At 57.6% G+C, this 17759-nt stretch overlaps 2 protein-coding genes across 2 annotated transcripts; one reads left to right on the forward strand and one right to left on the reverse strand.

The window, feature by feature from the left end:
* Window positions 1-1296: 1296 nt before the first annotated feature.
* RRP9 (ribosomal RNA processing 9, U3 small nucleolar RNA binding protein) lies at window positions 1297-8854 on the reverse strand. Its single transcript, XM_004368584.2, has 15 exons — window positions 8602-8854; window positions 8235-8317; window positions 5565-5674; window positions 5122-5189; window positions 5000-5041; window positions 4616-4742; window positions 3883-4007; window positions 3709-3801; window positions 3191-3291; window positions 2974-3108; window positions 2833-2895; window positions 2459-2604; window positions 2300-2379; window positions 1606-1679; window positions 1297-1466 (listed from the first exon to the last, which is right to left on the reverse strand). Exons 1-15 carry the CDS (start codon window positions 8815-8817, stop codon window positions 1373-1375), a joined length of 1557 nt encoding a protein of 518 aa, XP_004368641.2. The 5' UTR covers window positions 8818-8854; the 3' UTR covers window positions 1297-1372.
* A 1166-nt stretch (window positions 8855-10020) lies between these two features.
* Window positions 10021-17162, forward strand: PARP3 (poly(ADP-ribose) polymerase family member 3). The gene is given in 11 exon segments (XM_004368740.2): window positions 10021-10330; window positions 10968-11093; window positions 11320-11505; window positions 11725-11857; window positions 11945-12171; window positions 12407-12540; window positions 12542-12554; window positions 12760-12846; window positions 13088-13265; window positions 15515-15670; window positions 16972-17162. Coding segments are annotated over 11 exon segments (1608 nt in total). The 5' UTR covers window positions 10021-10153.
* Window positions 17163-17759: the final 597 nt, after the last annotated feature.

Consider the following 17759-nt stretch of genomic DNA (forward strand, 5'->3'; position numbering starts at 1 on the left):
AGTGGAAGGCATATCCTCATGAGGCAGCCAGGTTTCAGTCAAGGCAAAAGGGGAGAGGAAGGGTCCCAGAAGAGGCTAAAGGCACCATGACTGCTGATAAACAAGCGTTGCTCAGGAACCCAACAATGGAACGAAGTCCCAGGTGACCAAGGCTGAGAAGAGAAATCTAATGGGAGAAATCATTTTTGGTTTGAATTCCAAGGGTATTCATTTTCAGGATTTAATTCCTCCCTGGGAATGTACTGATAGGGAAGGGATCACACACTCGGGGCGCTCCAGTGTTGCTTACGTTATTCAGGCTATTTTTACGCCATCCTTGAGCTCAACGGATAATCTCTAGAGATCTATAAGACACAATGTGGATTTGAGACACTACACAAGAAGTGAATTTTATCAGTATCTTCTGATCGATTTCAAGATTTTGAGGGGCTCAGTCTGAATCTGCCCCCTCTGGACCCAGTAGGATGTCTGAGTGAAGGCCTCCTGAGCAGAGGAGCAAGACAGAAGCTAGTGGCTTCCTCCCGAGGGAACCATGCTGCCCGGAGAACCACAGGCTCAGCTGTGGGGTCCAACGGGTTAAGAGATGCAAACCCTGGAGAGAGTTAGGGCAGACTCCGGCACAGCTCCTTCTCATCCTTCCTCTGAGGACGGGGTCTCATTACAGTTCTACACCTCAGTCCACCTCTCCAGCTCCTCACTGGTCCCACCCACAGAAGAGAATTATCCAAATCAAGGAGAAACAACACTCATTTGCCTGGCAGGGGCACTACCGTGATGGGCGATGCAGTCTGGACATTGGGACCAAGGGCAGAGCTCTCCCCAACTCTGACCCTTGTCCCCAGGCAGTAGGCCCACCAGTGCAGGGTCCCACCCCCATTCCTGACCCCCACCTCAGGGGCAGTCTGTCCCCTTCGGCTTCTGGACCTGGCCTAGTGGGGAAGTCAGGGTCGCCGGGCCTGTGGGCCTCGCAGTCTTCAGTTCAGTTAGCATAACCACAGGTGGCTTGTACACAAAATTGGATACTATACCCATGGCTTCCCGACTCCCGGGGGGTGGTTTCTGACCTCTACCAGCCCAGGTGGTGGGTGGGGAGCTGGCCTGACAAGGCTGTAAAAGATACTTGGGGAGCAGGGACCAGAAGCCAGCTGTCTCCAGCCCCAGGCTCCTTGGAGAAGGATACAGCCCCTCAGGCAAGCAGAGGAGCAGAGCCCACAGACTGTTGGAATCCTGTCCCTCCCTAGGCCTTTTCCAAACCATGGTCCCTGCCCCGCCCCCGAAAGAAGCTGCAGGAGACGGGGCCCAAAAGTGGAGGCTTTTAATACAAAGAGGATGGGGCACAGCCTGAGAAGGATTAAATAAAAAAGGGGGAGTGTCAGGAGCCAGCAGCCAGGGGCGTGGGGGCCCTGCGGAGGGGGATGATACAGACGGAGTTCCGAGCCTCTTTGATCCGCCACCATCGGCCGAGTCTGCAGGGACAAGAGGAGCAGCTGAGGCCCAGGCCAGCCCCAGCCACCCTGCCACCTGGGTGCCACCCCCATTCCCACCCAGCCACCCAGGCAGCGCCACCTTGCCCCTCGCCCTCTCCCCTCGCAGGGCACCACCCACCTGTGCTCCTGCCCCACCCCAGCCACCAGGAAGTCCCCAGCACTGGAGAACTTAAGGCTGTTGATAAAGCCAACCTGAAGAGAGAGACGGACGCGGGGAAAGAGTGAGAACGGAGCCCCCACCAGAGCCCCAGCAGCACAGCGGTCCCTGCTCTGCCTCCTGCCACCTGGTTACTCACCCAGCCTCTGCGCTCGTGAGATGGGGTGACAGGGAGTTTGTGAGGGTGAAGGAGACAGCGTGCACCAGGTGTGCCAGGGGCATGCCCGGGGTCTGGCTCCTGGTTGTGGGGCCCTGGAGCCCCCGCGACCACTGACCCAGACCCTGCACTCTCGGCAGGTCCCACTGACTGAGCCCGCACCCTCCTCCAGTCACCCCAGTGCCGACACAGTCAAGTCCACTCTAGCCTGGCCCTCAATCTGGCCAGCCCTGCAGAACCAATCACCACGCCAGACCGCCATGCCTCTGCCCAGCCTTGCACCCCAGCACCTAGGACAGGCAGCAAGAGGAGGAGAGGAAGGAAGGCTCCTGCCAGGCCCTGTGCTAGGAGCTGGGCTGACGAAGAAGTCACAGCTGGCCCTACCCTCAGGAGGCTCCGTCTGGCAGTAAGGATGGTAAAGAGCTAATTCCAGGGCCCTCAAGCTCCAGGGGCTCGCGAGTATGGCAAAAACAGGCTGAGCACTCAAGGCCCGCTCACCAGGGGGATGTCGCAGAGGTGGTCCAGCCGCCGGAAGCCCTCCCCGCACTGCCAGAGCCGTACACGGGAGCTGTGGGAGCCTGGGGACACGGGGACAGTGAGCATCACCTGCACTGGCCTGCCCTGCGACCCCTCCTCCCTGCCCCACAAGGCACCCACCTGTGGCCACGAGGTCTGTGTTGAGCAGGGCGGCCACAGAGGACACCCAGAAGGGCTGCTCCAGGCCCGGCTCTCCCCGCAGCCCGTGGGCCTCACGCTGCAGGGCAAGCGGTCGCTTCTTGGAGAGGCCCCACAAGGCCACAGAGCTGTGGGCAGAGCACAGTGGTGAGGGGCCGGGAGCAGAGCAAAAGACCAGCCATAGGATGCGGACAAGGTCACCCAAACTCTCTGGGCCTCAGGGTCCTCATCTATGAAAAAGGGTTAAACCAGCTCCCGCACAGGGCTGGCAGGGACCCTGTGGCATCGGTTCAGGGCCTTGGGGGCAGCAAGAGCCCAGAAGCAGTGGTAGGAGACGGCAGAAAGGCAGCTCTTACCCGTCATCTGCACCCGACACCATATGCTCCTCATTGATGAGCTGGACGCAGTCAATGGAGCCCCTAGAGAAAGGGACTGTGAGGGACGTGCCCAACCGCACCCCCAGCCCACAACCCCATCTGGTACACAGGCCACCTTACTGGTGGCCGTAGAAAACAAGCTGGGATTCCTCAGGAATCTTCCACACCCGCACGGTCCCATCCCGGCCGCCAGCTGTCACGCAGCATTCCCGGCTCAGTGCATCCAGCGCAGCCACCGCGTCCTGGTGCCCGAAGCTGAGGGCAGGACACACAGGTAGGATCAGGACAGCGTAGGCAGGCACACACATGTGCACACCCTCTCCCTGTGCACACTCACAGCGTCTCCACATAGGAATTCTCCGCCACGTTCCACACCTTCACAGAACGGTCGTGGGATGTGCTGTAGAGCTGGTGGGTGCCTCTGCGGAATGCCAACCCCTAAGGGTGCACGGAAAGAGGGCCAGGGCTTACTGTAAAAGGGGGCCTGGTCTACAGCAGGCAAGACTGAGGTCACACCTGGGAGAGCCTTCTGGTAAAGCAAGTTGTGTGGCACCGGAAGCCAGCCCCCCTAGAGAGCTGTGGGGCCCTGTCTGGAGTCAGGGACATGCCCACCTACTCTCTGCAGTCCCTCTCCACCTGCAGACTTCTCAGAGAGGCCTTCCCTAACCACTGCACGAGCTCAACTCAGTCTCCTGGCTCTCGCTACCCTTTCCCTCCATTTACCTCCTTGGCACCACTCACTACACCGGAGTGTACCTCCTGCCTCATTCTGCCGGCTCCCTAGGGCCTGGCACCGAGCCGGCCCCCTCAGTAGGTGCTCGCTAACTCTGTGCTGTGGGAAGCGCGGCTCCTCACCGACACGGCGTCCCGGTGTCCCGTGAAGGTGTACAGGTGCCGGCAGCTCTCAGCCTCCCAGATGAGGATGAGCTTGCTGCGGTCGCCCGAGGCCTGTGGGAATAAGGACAATGGCCACAGGTACCCACTGGGCACCCAGACTGCCCGCCCGTCCCAGGGCCGACCCTGCCTTACGAGGTACTTGCCGTCGGAGGAGATGGCCATGCAGAGGATGTGGCTACTGTGGCCGGGCGGCTGCCCCTCGACACCCTTCTTGACTCGAGGGATCACACGCAGCTTCCGTCCACTCTCCACGCTCCCTGCCATCGGGGAAGGGGGCAGGCTAGCACGATGGGGATAGGGCTGGCTGGCAACCTCCCCCAAAGGGCAGCATGGGGCCACGGAAAAGTCCTGGAGAGAAGACCTGGCTCAGCCACTGGGAGCCCCTGGCAAGTCACCTGTTTCCTCAACTGTCAGGTGGAGTCAATAATGCCACGAGGCAGCGTGAGACCCAGGGAAGAGAAGAGGCATGGAAAGGCTTTGGGAGTGACAGTGTGAGATTTTTCTGTTACCATCGTGGTAGATGAGGAGAGTGTCAGCAGTCAAAGGGTGAGAGCCCAGGAGGACCAGGAACTCAACCCAGGACTGTACAGGGCCTCAAATGTCCTCCAGTCCACCTGTGGCATCAATTCCCAATAAACCATCGTTCTGCCTCTGCTCAGCCCTCTCCAAGGGCAGGGAGTTCATGATCGCCAGTGCTGGGCAGAGCGTCCACTGCCACCCACAAAGCACCTCCTTCTCTGGAAGCATGCCTGCCTCCAGACAATTTCCCCACCAGGGCTGTCTGCCCCAACTTCTCCCTCCCCCTCCCCACATGAGCCCTCCCTGATGACCCTCGGGGGGCCCCCCCACCCAGACACGCACTCACACTTAATGATGGTACAGTCCTTAGCGGCGGAGAAGATGGCCAAGTCGTCGGGGGTGATGACCAAACAGGTGATGGAGAGCTGGTGGCCCCGCAAGACCCGAATGTCAGCCAGGGCTGGGGCCTGGATCTGGGCAGGAAGGGGCCGGGTCACCATGGCCGGGAGCATCCTTTTCCACCCGCCCCAGCCAGAAGTAAATCAGACCCAAGGCTTCGAGAACCAGACCCTCACCTGGCCTGGACTGCCCAAGTGCCCACCGTGTGACAAAGCAAAGACCCTGAGCCCCCAACTAGGCCATCGGCCCACCAAACCAGGTTGGGCCCACCCACCCAGGCTGGGCCCCCAACTCCCTCCAACCTTACCCCCAAAGAGTCCTGCCCACTCACCTCCTTTGCCACCGACCTCTGCAGCCTGCCCCTCTGCTCGAGCTGCATGGAGGAGAGAGGCGTGAGACCCTGGGAGCAGGCCCAGCCCCCTCCACTCTCCCACCCCTGCCCTCGACACTAACCACATCCTCCTTCAGGCGTCCTGCCACCTGGTCCTCCTCAAACGCGCGGGCCTCGGCCTTCTCCTCCTCTGTCCGGATAGATGGGACCAAGTAGATCAAGGTCAAGACCCCGTTTTCCCCTTCCCATCCCCAACCACCAAACCCCCATGCTGGGCCCCAAACTCGTGCTGCTTCAGGCAGATGGTTGGGAAAGCTGGACGGTCTCCAGCTCACCCCCTGCCTTTGCCTATCAGACCAGTTTGAAGGCCCCCACAGACTTCGCCCACCCCAGAAGGCCCATTAGAGCTCTTGGCCACCCCCCACAGGGCAGCCAGCACCACCAGCCCCGGCAGCCCACTGGGTACCTGCATCTGTCACCCATCAGCAGCTGGGGCTGCAGCAGTGGGCAGCAAGCAGCCTTAGGCACAGGCCCTGGCCCTCACCTGCCCCATGCACAGACTCACCTTGCTGCTTGAGCTGCTCAAGGTAGAGCTTGGCCAGGCGCAGCTTCTTCTCCTGCGCGGTCTCCTCCAGCTCCTCCTCCTCCTCCTCCTCGGTCTTCCTCGGAGCCAGGCTGTGGGCAGGAGGTGGCTGGGTCTGAGGCAGCTCAACCCACCCCTCGGGCCTCTCAGACCATACCTCCTCGATGTGTTCCCAGCCACTTGGGGCCTCGACCCCCATTTCCTGCCAGCCCTCCTGGCCAATGATCATGTATGCAGAAAACTGAAGGACACATGTTACCAAGTGGCCTGCATGAGTGAAAACAGGCCCAACACCCAAAAAGACCACTGCAAAATTGCTCAACTCTGGGAGAACCAGAGAAGATTTGACAAGATTCCAGAGAAAACTGAGGTCATGTCCAAAAGACCAGGAACCAAAATGGCTTCAGCCATCTCAACAGCATCACTGAGAACAAGAAAAAGGAGCCCCACAGCCTGAAAGAAAATGCTGGAATGCTGCCCCCAATTATACCATCAATGACAGATAAAAACACTGTCAAATGTGTAAAGAATCACAGATTTGGTCCTTTCCTCCTCTTTCAAGAATGGACAATATGCTCCCCAAACAAAACAATAAACGAGAATGAGAAAGGCATGGGGTATAGAAGACAGGAGACCCAACGGGGATCTGTTGAAAAGAACAGATCCCAAGACGACACCCAGCCCCAGACACTGAGGGCAGCCAGTCCTCGGATCTGAGAACTGAACAGGCAGACATACACACTGGGGCTCCATCTCAGCTGCCACAGCACTATCCTTTACCCCGAGGATGGTGAGCCAGGTGAATCTTAGCTGGCCTTGGCTTGGCCTGACCCTGTGCTGGTGAAGTTCCTGCTTTCCCTTCCATGCCTCATTCCCTGGACCAGCTGAGGGCACTCACTGCACTCCAAGACCAGTCCTGCTTTAACCTGCTGCCAGGCGCTGGAGGTGGGTCATGGGAGCTCAGCAGCAGAAAATCTAGGGCAGCCTGCTCCCTCTGATCACATGCCTGCAGATATCTAGTCCCCATCAGGTACTCCAAGTCTGTTTCCCAGGACTCCCTCATGATCTTGCTCAGGACTTCCTCAGAAGAGGCCTTGAAAACTCTCAGATAAGCCAAGGCCAGGCCCCAGAGACCATTCAGCGCCCATGCCAGCAGACTTTCTGCCAACAGGGGTGGTGCTACCTTGCCCTCACACAGCCAAGATTGGGACCTCTACTCAGTTTATCCAAATAAATCAATCTATTGTTTACGGATTCATACATAGAAGGCAAAACTCTAAAAAAAACCAATAATGTATACACCATACGATTCCATTCCTATGACATTCTAGAAAAGGCAAAACTCTAAGGACAGTGGTTAACACGGGCTGAGGCTAGGGGAAAAGGCTGATTACAAAGGAGCACAGAAGAATTCTGGGGAGGGTGAAAGAACCGTTTGGTATCTTCCTTGTGGTGCTATTTATATGACTACATACATCTGTCAGAACTAACCAAACTGCACATTAAAAAAGATTAACATTATTGTATGTGAATCATACCTTAACAAAAGTAAAAAAACTTTTTTTTTTAAATTATCAACTCAAGTCAGAAATAGCAGTTAGGGTTCCTAACGTTCTGCAAATGTTCTGTTTCTTAATCTGAGTGGTGGGTGCACGAACATTCATCGCTTTACCATTACTCTTTATAGCAAAGTTACGTTTCCTTCACTCGTACATACCTAACACACTTCACGATACGACATTTAATAAATACTTAGAAGTGTTTATACTTAACACAGGGTCTGTTCCACAACCACACACAAAAATCTTAAAATTAAGGAAACTCTATTAAGTCTTTTTGTAAGCTGGTTAAGGCCAACACACACTCAATTTCAGAAGCAGAATTTCTGAGGCCAACGCATATGAAAGGCACTAGGATTCCCTAGAGAGCCTCCAACCCACAAATCAGGCCTGACAGCTTGTTCCCACTTGAAACCCTGCACCGTGCTCCACCCGTCACCTGCAGAATGAGGGAGGCATTTTAAGCCCTCCAAAATCAGATGCACCACCAGCCCCTGCCCACCCTCCATCCCAGCACACTTACACTCCAGACTTTTCTTTGATCCCTGAATGCTTTCCCCACCTCTCTGTGGTGGACTCCTCCTCATCTCTCCAGGCTCTATCTAGATAGCACCTCCCCTCCCCTGCCCCCCCGCCTCCGTGTTCCCAGGACACAGAGCTGTGAGACACAAATCCACTACAGCCCATTTTTTCATTACCTGTCTGCTTATCTCTGTACCTCCAACAGTGAGGCCAGTGTTGGGCGGGAGGCAGACAAGTAATTGTGGAAGTGCGAGAAAACAAAATGAAGCACCAGCGAGCATTTCTTGCAGCCCTCTCCCTTTGCCAGTCAGTCCAGCCCTGTGCTCAGTTCCCTGTCATAAGCTAGGGAGGTCTCAGTGGTGTCCCATTGGAATCAGGGTCCTCCTCACACGGAGATCAGAGAGACAGGAAATGAGACTCCTCAGGGCCCGAAACTGAAGGAAAGAGTCCCAAGCTGAGAGCCAAGAACCAGAGTCCTAGGTCCTAGGCCCAGCTCTGCCCCAATTAAGTATTATGTCCATGCATCGTGGGTCTCAGTTTTCCTTCCACGAGCCGGAAAAGAACAGCTCACCTGTCGCTCTCAGAATCGCTGGAGATCTCCTCATTCATCTTGCCGCCACCCTTGGCCTTGCCCCTGGCCCCAGCAGAATCGGCCTGAAAATTACATGATCGTTTCTTTGCTCAAGGGTCCCAATCACCCCCAACACTAACCAAGGGCCCATGCTGATCCCTCGAGAGCCCCAGAACTGGGAGAGGCGGTGGCCGCGGCTCAAGCGCAAGGATTTTTAGGCCTTGGTCCGCAGGAAGAGGGGCGAAGCTGACTCTAGCTGAGGTCTGGGGAGAGGGGTTGGGAGAGGGCCCAGGCCCAAGTCCCCCGCATGGGAAGACGGTGGTCCCAAGAGCAGTGCTGACACCGACCCCGGAAGCGCCAGGCTCACCTTCCGCCGTCGCTTGCCTGCCCCTGCACTGGCCCCAAGCCCCGAGGCCGGCTTTCCCCGCTTGCGAGGCGCCGCTGTCGCAGACATGCTGTCCACAATATCTGCAGCAGACGCGGCTGGAGAACTCACGTGGCGACTAAACCCCGGCAGCCCCGCAAGACTCCACACCCTGATAGGTTCCCATAGCCCAGAGGGCACCGCCTCCCACAGCTTCATTGGGCCCTTTATCGGCTCTGTCACGCCCCCAAGCGCCCGTAGGACAGACGCCTGTGGCTACGCCTCCCAGAGCTCCGATAGGCTCCTGCGCCAGGCTCCAGTAGGAAGCAAACTTCTCGCTTCCGGCCCAAGGCTGAGGCGCGTGCGTTTGGCTGCTGACTGACGTCTAAGGAGAGATCGGACCAGAAAGCGTCAAAACCGAAAAACCTTCTCTGTGGTTGCGCCCCTTGGCCGCTAGGGGGCGACGGAGATGCGGGGTTGCGAGTTTCGGAGCGTGACTGTTCCCCGTCGCGGGGGACAAGGAGTGAACGAGCCTGGCAAGGGGTGAAGCAGCCTGGCGCTGGATAATGGGCGAGATCCAGGCAGCCCCCGGGGAGAGAGGGAGGGTCCCCGGGCCCAAGGTCACTGGGCAACTGGCGGACACGTGCCGCATGCCCCAGGCCATACGAGCCGCGCTGAGAGTGCGCCAGTCCCTTAGCCTTGGCCTTGCCGCGATCAAGTGTTCGCTTATCCGTGAGGCAGGCCCACCTCGCCTCTTCTAGCCCTGGCCTCTGACTCAGGTGACTGGTGGCCAAATAGCTGGAATTCTGTCCATTACTCAATTCTGGCCCGCCTCTGGCGACTACTGGGAAGTCCCTCCCTAAGTCACACCTAAGGCTCACAAAGAGGAGCTAGAGGAGTCTCCAGACCTCGGACTGCCGCGGGAGGTGCACACAGCGTCCTGATACCAGGCCTGGTGGCAGCCACCTCTCCCAGGTCCCTGCTCCTCTTAGGTGAGTGCCTTATGTCCCTGCCCACAGCCCTCCACAGAGAGGGCAGGGCAGGGCTGGAAACTGCCTTCTGGGAAGCCACTGTTTTGGGACCCTGGCTGGCACCCCAGAACTGTTGGGTCAGTTGAGAAGAGCTTCTACAGCACTTCGTCCCAAGCTCTGGGGGGACAGATCCGCCCTCCTGGCCGCTGACCTCTCCCCCTACCCCCCAGCTCTGGTGACTCAGCCCAGAGTGCTCTGGAAAGGGAGGAGCCTAGAAGTGGGAAGCAAAAGAGTTTTGTCTCTCTTTTCCTACCACATCAGGCCTCACTGGAGAAGGTAGACAGCAAGATCCTTCCTTAAGAGCGTAGGGGGGCATCCTGGCCTTGCGCCTGTGACAGGGAAAGGGAAGCGACTGGGGTGCGGAGAGTGGTTTTGGTCCAGGGCTGGGAATGCAGGAGCAGAGGCAGGAGGAGGCAATGGGAGGCCGCCAGGGGGCAAGCTGGGGCAAGTTGGTGCTCTGCTGCCAGGTGGACTGGGGAGACCATGGAGATATGAGGACCCCTTTTTGACCACCCAGTATAGCCATGGCTCCAAAGCTCAAGGCCCGGGTGCAGAGCGAGGGCCTTCAGAAGGGGCGGCAGGGGGCAGAAGAGGAAGACAGCTTTCGCTGCACTGCTGAGGCCCTCAGGGCTGCGCCTGAAGAGAAGCTCAGAATCTGTGTAGACCCCGCGTGCCCGCTCATCCACAGACCTGAAACCCAGGTGAGCCTGCAGCCCTTAGTCAGACCTGGGGGGAGAGCCCAAGACCTGCCCCCTCACAAATACAAATACACCCAGACCTGCCCCCTGCCCCCTTGGGGCTCAGCTCTGGCCAAGTAGCTCAAGGCTCCCAAGTAAGCTACCGAGAAAGGCCATGTTCTCCCAAGATCCTTAGCGTCAGGGCTGTAGGTTGCATCTGCCCTTCAGACCTCAGGGCAGCCCCCTGAGCTTCTCAGGCCTCCCTACCACCACACTTAAATCAGGGCCCCGTCTCCCTCAGTCTTTTCAGGGCTCACCCCTGTCCCCTCAGACCAGCTCCACAGGGTAGGCCCGTATTCCCCTTAGATCCCTCCCAAAGCAGGGTCACATCCCTGTCAGAAAACCTAGGGCACAGACCTGTCCTCCCTGAACCCCCTTCCCCAGCAAGCGCATGGCCAAGGTATTGCCATGTGCCGTCAGACTGCGTCCCCTAGGCCAAAGCCATGACCCACTCAAGTCTTCCCAGACAGGGCCCCTTCTGGCTTTCCAATGCAGTGTGGCTTCTGTCCCCATCAGGTTCCTCTCAGTGTCTGGGTCCCCTGTCCAGCCTGAGGGCAGCCCCAGCCAGCCTGTCCTCCCACCACACCCCCTCCGGCCCCAGGTGCATGAAGACTATGGCTACACCCTGAACCAGACCAACATCGGGAAAAACAACAACAAATTCTACACCATCCAGCTGCTGGAAGACAGCGACAGCTTCATCTGCTGGAACCGCTGGGGCCACGTGGTGAGTGCTGCCCATCCACCCTGTGCTGCCTGCTCCCGCCTCTTTCTGCTCAACACCCACTCCCTGCTCCCCAGGGTCCACACAGTTTACTCATACCAAAAGGCCATAGCTGCTATCTGCCCAACCCCCATCCTTCCGCGGCACAGGGCCTGGCCCAGCACAGAGGCCAACACATGTTTACGGAGGGCACCGTGGTAGGCGTGCCCCTGAAGGCTGTCAGTTGAAGGGAGAAGTGGGTCAGTCAAAGCTCAGCCCCTTCCCGTCTCTGAAGGCAGCAAAGAAGGGCTTTGAGAAGAAGTTTCAGGACAAGACCAAGAACAAGTGGGCCGAGTGAGACCACTTCGTGGACCCCGGCAAGTACACACTTATCAAGGTGCAGGGAGAGGACGAGACCCAGGAGGCTGCGGTGAAGGTAAAGTGGTGGGGGGTGGGGGGGCGGGTGCCTGGGCCCGGGGAGGGTACTGTACAGGGAGACCCAGCCGGTTCGGCTCTGCCACTGCCCAGCTGTGCAACCTCAGGCATAGGCCTCCTGCTCTGGCCTCGTCTGGCCATCTCTGGCTAATGCCGGGCCCAGCTCCAGGTGCAGGTGCCCTGCTGGCTGCTCCTGCTCCCATGTGTCCTCTGCTCTTAGGCGGATGGAGGCCCGGTGGCGACCGTGGTCCAGCGGGTGAGGCCCTGCTCCCTGGACCCAGCCACACAGAAGCTCATCACCAACATCTTCGGCAAGGACATGTTCAAGAACACCATGGCACTCATGAACCTGGGTGAGTGGCCAGGTAGAGTCGTAGGGGCCTTGGGGAGGTAGGGCAGCTGGACTGAGTCTCACCACTCCCCCTGCCCCCCACCCCAAGATGTGAAGAAGATGCCCCTGGGAAAGCTGAGCAAGCAACAGATCATGTGGGGCCTCGAGGCCTTGGAGACGCTGGAGGTGGCCCTGAAAGCCCCCACAGATGGCGGCCCCAGCCTGGAGGAGCTGTCCTCCCACTTGTACGCTGTCATCCCCCACAACTTCGGCCGCACCCGGCCACTGCCCGTCCACTCTACCGAGATGCTGCAGACCAAGAAGGACATGCTGCTGGTGAGGGCTGGTGGGCGGACAGCAGGCAGAATGGGCACGGGAGATGAGGGACAGATGGCTGAGAGGGCCCACATGGGTAGACTATGATGAGCAGAGCAAAGGACAGGGGAGGGGAAGGCCAGCCAGATAGCCGGGTGGGGATAGACAGGCAGACAGAGAGGTGAGGTGGCCATGGTGCCAGTCATGTGGCTGGGGGTCAGGTGGGTGGACAGGCTGCCAGTGCCTGTCATCTTAGGTACCGGCGGACATCGAGCTGGCCCAGACCCTGCAGGTAACCTCTGAGGAGGAGAAGAAGGCGGAGGAGGTGCCACACCCGCTGGACCAAGACTACGAGCTTCTCAAGGACCGGCTTCAGCTGCTGGACTCGGGCATCTGAGGACAAGGTGAGCTGCGTCCCACAGAGGAGCTGAGCTGACAGTGGGCACCGGCCCTCTGCCCGCTGCTCGAGGTGCCCAGAGGAGTCCTTTGTCCTTGGCCTTCTCCGGTTGTGTCTCCGGGGCTGGAGGAGAGCTCTTGGGCTGGGGGGACTGGAGGGGGCTAGTCCATGCATCCCCCGCCCTTGATACCCAGCTTCCGCTCTCCCTACAGGTGGTCCAGACTTCCTTGGAACAGACTGGCTACAGCTACAGGTCTCTTGTTCTTCTGCATGTTTGGAAAGTGAACCAAAAAGGAGAAGTAAGGGAGAGTCTCCCAATCCCCCATCTCCACCCTGTCCCTGGGGAGGTAACCGTGCTTATCTGTGCCTTAGCCAGCCAGCTTGGCAACTCTGGCCGCCAGACCTAGGTCTCACACGTGTGTGTGAATGTGTTAGTGACCAGAGGGGCTCTGGCCTCGGCATGCCACCTGGGCAGCAGAGAGAGGCACCTGAGCCGTTGGATGGGATGACTTTCCATTCCCTGCCTGCCCTCCAACTCAGGGAGACAGGTTCCAGGCCCGTTCGCAGCAGGGCAGTGTGCAGCTGCTGTGGCACGGCGCCAGCGCGGCTGTGGTGGCTGCCAGCCTCACCAGCGGGCTCCACATCATGCCACGCTCTGGTGGTTGCATTGGCAAGGGCGTCTCCTCCGCCTCGGAGAACAGCAAGTCAGCCCACTGTGGTGAGGCACTCCTCTTGGCCAAGTCCTGGGCTGAGAATGGAGACGCTGAGGTGGACTGGGCCCAGTCCTTGTCCACTGGAGGCTCAGGGTGTATCCCGGAGCTGCTGTGGTGGTTTTTGCCTTCGAGTCTGTTTCAACTCATGGCGACCCCATGTGTGCAGAATAGGACGGCCTCATAGGGTTTTCAAGGCTGGGACCTTTTGGAAGTAGATCACTAGGCCTGTCTTCCAGGATGCCTCCAGGTAGGCTCAAACCACCACCTTTTGGCTAGTTGTCAAGCTCTTAACCATTTGCGCCACCCAGGGACTCCTGTACCTAGGAGAGAGACCCTAAATTAATAATTTCTTTTCTAAGGCTCAGCACAAAGCTGGTTCCTATGAGGCAGAGGTTAAAGATGTCCCAGATGTCCACCTTTTCCAAACTGCTGTATCATTCCAGCATCTCTAACATCAGCTACGCCCCCTCTCCTGGGTGCTCCCCCTCCCGTCTTTGGGTTCGGTAATTTGCTGCAACATCTCATAGAACTTACGAACCGTACTGACAATTAAGTGGTTTATTAGAGAAGTAACAGGGTGTAACTCGGGATTGAGATCAATTTGGAAGTAACAGGAACAACAACTCAGGATGCAGTTCCTTGATCAGGACATCTTCTTCTTCTTGTCTGCCACCAGGCCCTGCTGGGGTCTTGCTGCCACTGAGCCCTGCTGGGGCCTTCTGCTGCTGGGCCTCACTGGGGTCTTGCCGCCACCAGGCTCTGCTGGGGGCTACTTCTTAGCTCCGTGGGTTGAAGCCCCACCGCAGCTGTCTCACACCTCTCTGTGTCTCCTGGATCCAGGAGAGTCTCAGTGCAGGGATCTCGGGTCCAAAGGACGTGCTCCAGACCCGTCTCTTCTTCTTGGTGGTGGTCAGGTACCCCCCTGCTGTAGGATTGTCTCTCTTTTAAGCCTAGTAGGATGATAAAACTGACCAATCCCCTTGTTAGGGTTCCATATGCTTTATTTGCATGGCCCCACCCCTGCAGGGTTCTATGCACCTTATTTGCATTATTAGCAAGCTTACCAATTCCTTTGGTGTGTCACAAGCACCTTGTTTGCATGGTCTCAATCATTGTGTGGGAGTCACAAAGACTGTGGCTAGAAAGGCCATATTAGGTAATTTACTGCACCACAGAAACTTAAGTGGTTACTGGCAGGAGTGCTCAGTGGGGCATTCTAGGGCTTGGGGGAATTCTGAGGAGACACCTGGTAGTCAGGGATGGCTTCCTGGAGGCAGTGATACAGATGGGATGAGAGCGCCAACCAGACCTGGGAGGAGTGCAAGAGGAGCCTTCAGTGTACAGCAGTAAGGGGATGGGCACAGAGGCTGGGAGACTGCAGCAGGTCAGGATCTCTGAGCACTTCCTGGGACTGAAGTATAGAGCTCATGCCTGGTGGGAGCAGGGGGCCTTACCCAGAGAGTGATGGGGAGCACAGCTGGACTTGTGGATAGCAGGCTCTCAGTGGCTGCAGCTGTGAGGAGGGTGGAAGTGAGCCAGAGCAGAGCCCGGAGGCTGCAGGAGGCCATACTCTCATCCAGACAGGATGTGATGGGGCCCAGCCCTAGGTGGCGGGGATGGGAGGAGGGAACCCAGGGTGTGTGGGAAGTGGGCTGGGCAGCATGTGGGAAAGGGCCGAAGGTGTCTCTAGTGAGCCCTAAGTTTCTAACTGGGAGTATCCTCACTGAGGTGACTCCCCCAGACTGGCTTCTCAGCCCGGGCTCACCCTATCCCTAGAGTCCACTGCTACGCACCCACCCAAGACAGCAAGGTACAGGGATTTGTCCAAGCTCTAGGATGTCTGAGGTTGCCCACAGCCAAGGGATCCACCGCAGGCAGAGGAGGAAGTGTCTAAGAGAGAGTGGCCAGGGGTTCAGGAGAGCCAGCGCAGGGGGGTTCCAGGGTAGGGGATGAAGGATGGGAGCGACGAAGGCAGCAGAGCAGGCCTGAGAGACAGGCCCCCGGGGTGGTCACTGGGAGGCCATTGCTGATCTTGGTGAGGGCAGCAGTGGGGCCGAGGCCTGGCTGCAGGGAGCGACGAGTAACAGAGGTGGCAGGGAAGCAGGCTAGGCAAGGGGGTGCTTTAAAGGATGGGGGTTGAGTGAGCACTTTGCTGGGACGGCAAAGCCAGAGGAGATAACAATGAACCAGAGGAACTCGGGGAGTCAAGCAGGAGGGCCAAGCTGCCCACCTCTGGGCTTCCCTGTCTCCCCAGTTACTGGCATGTCCTGCGGGGCCCACTGCATCAGCTACATGTTCCTGGGGGAGGTGGCACTGGGTGGAGAGCACCACATCACCATCAGCAAGCCCATCTTGAACCAGCCACCCCCTGGTTTTGATAGTGTCATCGCCCGAGGCCACACAGAGCCTGGTGAGTCCCAGGGAGCTGGGCAGACCTGGGGAGCGGGGGGGCTGGAATCAGTGAGCTGGGGTGTTTTCAGGGAGGAAGCAAGCAGGGAAGGGGCTGTGAGGAGGGACAAGGTAAAGAAGCAGGCTTCCTGGAGCACACAAGGGGCACAGGCAGGGAGATCTCCTAGACATAACCACACACCTCGCGGGATGAAGTTCCAGGCGCAAAGGCAAAGGACCATAGTCTCAGGACATTTACGTCAGTTGGCCCAGCATAGTTCATAAAGACAACGTTCTGTATCCTACTTTGGTGAGTAGCATCTGGGGTCTTAAAAGATTATGAGCAGCCATCTAAGATACAACTATTGGTCTCTTCCCATCTGGAGCAAAGGAGAGTGAAGAAAACCAAAGATCGAAGGGAGCAATTAGTCCAGACGACTAACGGACCACATGAACTACATCCTACACGACCCGAGACCAGAAGAACTAGATGGTGCTCAGCTACCACTACCGACCACTCTGACTGGGATCACAACAGAGGGCCCTGGACCGAGCGGGAGAAAAATGTAGAACAAAAAAATCAAATTCACAAAAAAGACCAGACTTACTGGTCTGACGGAGACTGGAGGAACCCCCAAGACTATGGCCCTGAAACACCTTTCTGACCTGGAACTGAAGCCATTCCTGGAGACCATCTTCCAGCCAAACAGTAGACAAGCCCATAAAATAAACAATAATGCCCAAGAGGAGACGTGCTCCTTAGAACAATCAAATAAGATCGACAGGGCAATATCTGTCCAGAAGCAAAGATGAGAAGGCAGGAAGGGGAAGAAAATCAGGACAAAAGGAAGCAGGGAACTCAGGGCAGAAATGAGGAGAGTGCTGACACATTGTGGGGGATGAAACCAAGGCCTTGAAACACTTCATGTTCAGACTATTGAATAGAAATCTGATTTGCTCTGTTAACTTTCACCTAATGCACAGTTAAAAACAAAAAACAAGCAGGTTTCTTGCCTAGTCATTTGACAAACATTCACTGAGGGGCATCCAGGAGGGCTTCAAAGAAGAGGTGTCATTGAGCAGTAAAGGATGAGTAGGAGTTTCCTAGGCAGAGAAGTGGAGGAGTATATTCCAGGCAGAAGGCCCAGTCTGCGCAAAGGTTTAGAGGTGGGCAAGGTGGGAATGAGCAGGTGTCGCCTGTGGCAGATGTGGAAAGTGTAGGGGTAGAATTAACCCAGGGTCTGCCTCTGGGCCTGCCTGTCCCTGGTAAGGCGAAGGACCAGTGACCCTTAGGTCACCCACAGCCCCCACTGTGTCCTGCAGATCCAACCCAAGATACAGAGCTGGAGCTGGATGGACGTGGAGTGAAGGTGCCTCAGGGCCAGCCCGTGCCCTGCTCCGAGTTCAACAGCTCAGACTTCTTCAAGAGCGAGTACCTCATCTACAATGAGAGCCAGTGCCACCTGCGCTACCTGCTGGAGATTCATCTCAGCTACCTGTCCTGTCCCATGTGACTGCTGGGGGGCTAGACCATGATGTTCAATCTTCCTGCCCATCTTTGGTGCCCCCATATCACCCCTTCTTGCCAGGCCCTCCTGTATCCCAGACGATGACCACCCATCCTCCCATCCCTGTTACACCGGGCGTGGCTGTGGCCCCAGAGTTTCCCCTCCAAAGATGATGGCTGTGACTGGAGACTTGGAGTTATGACTTGGGCACAGAGGCTGCAGTCTATTCAAGGCTGCGTGGTTAGAGGGGCACAGCCCGAGACTGGGCCGGCCACCCAGTCCAGACTGTACATCCAAGAGAGAGGTTAAACGTCAGCCGTGCACAGACAGGTTTATTAACATCTTATTCGCTCACCCTCCAGCCTCTGCTTTTCTGTGCCTTAGCAGCGCTACACCTGGCGCTCCTGTCTCTCCACAGAGCCCAGCACACAGCAGCTCCAGCCCCACTCCAGGGAGCAAACACTCACAGGGTTGATGTGGGTCACCCACCCACCCTAGTCAGTCCACACCCATCACCCTAACAACCCACCTCCTGTAGTAACTAAGCCTTCAGAGGGGACCCTCACCATCAACTCAGAACTGTTGGTCATTTGGGGACACCCC

The sequence above is a fragment of the Trichechus manatus genome, unplaced genomic scaffold, assembly GCF_000243295.1.
Source record: "Trichechus manatus latirostris isolate Lorelei unplaced genomic scaffold, TriManLat1.0 scaffold00001, whole genome shotgun sequence".
Lineage (NCBI taxonomy): Eukaryota > Metazoa > Chordata > Mammalia > Sirenia > Trichechidae > Trichechus > Trichechus manatus.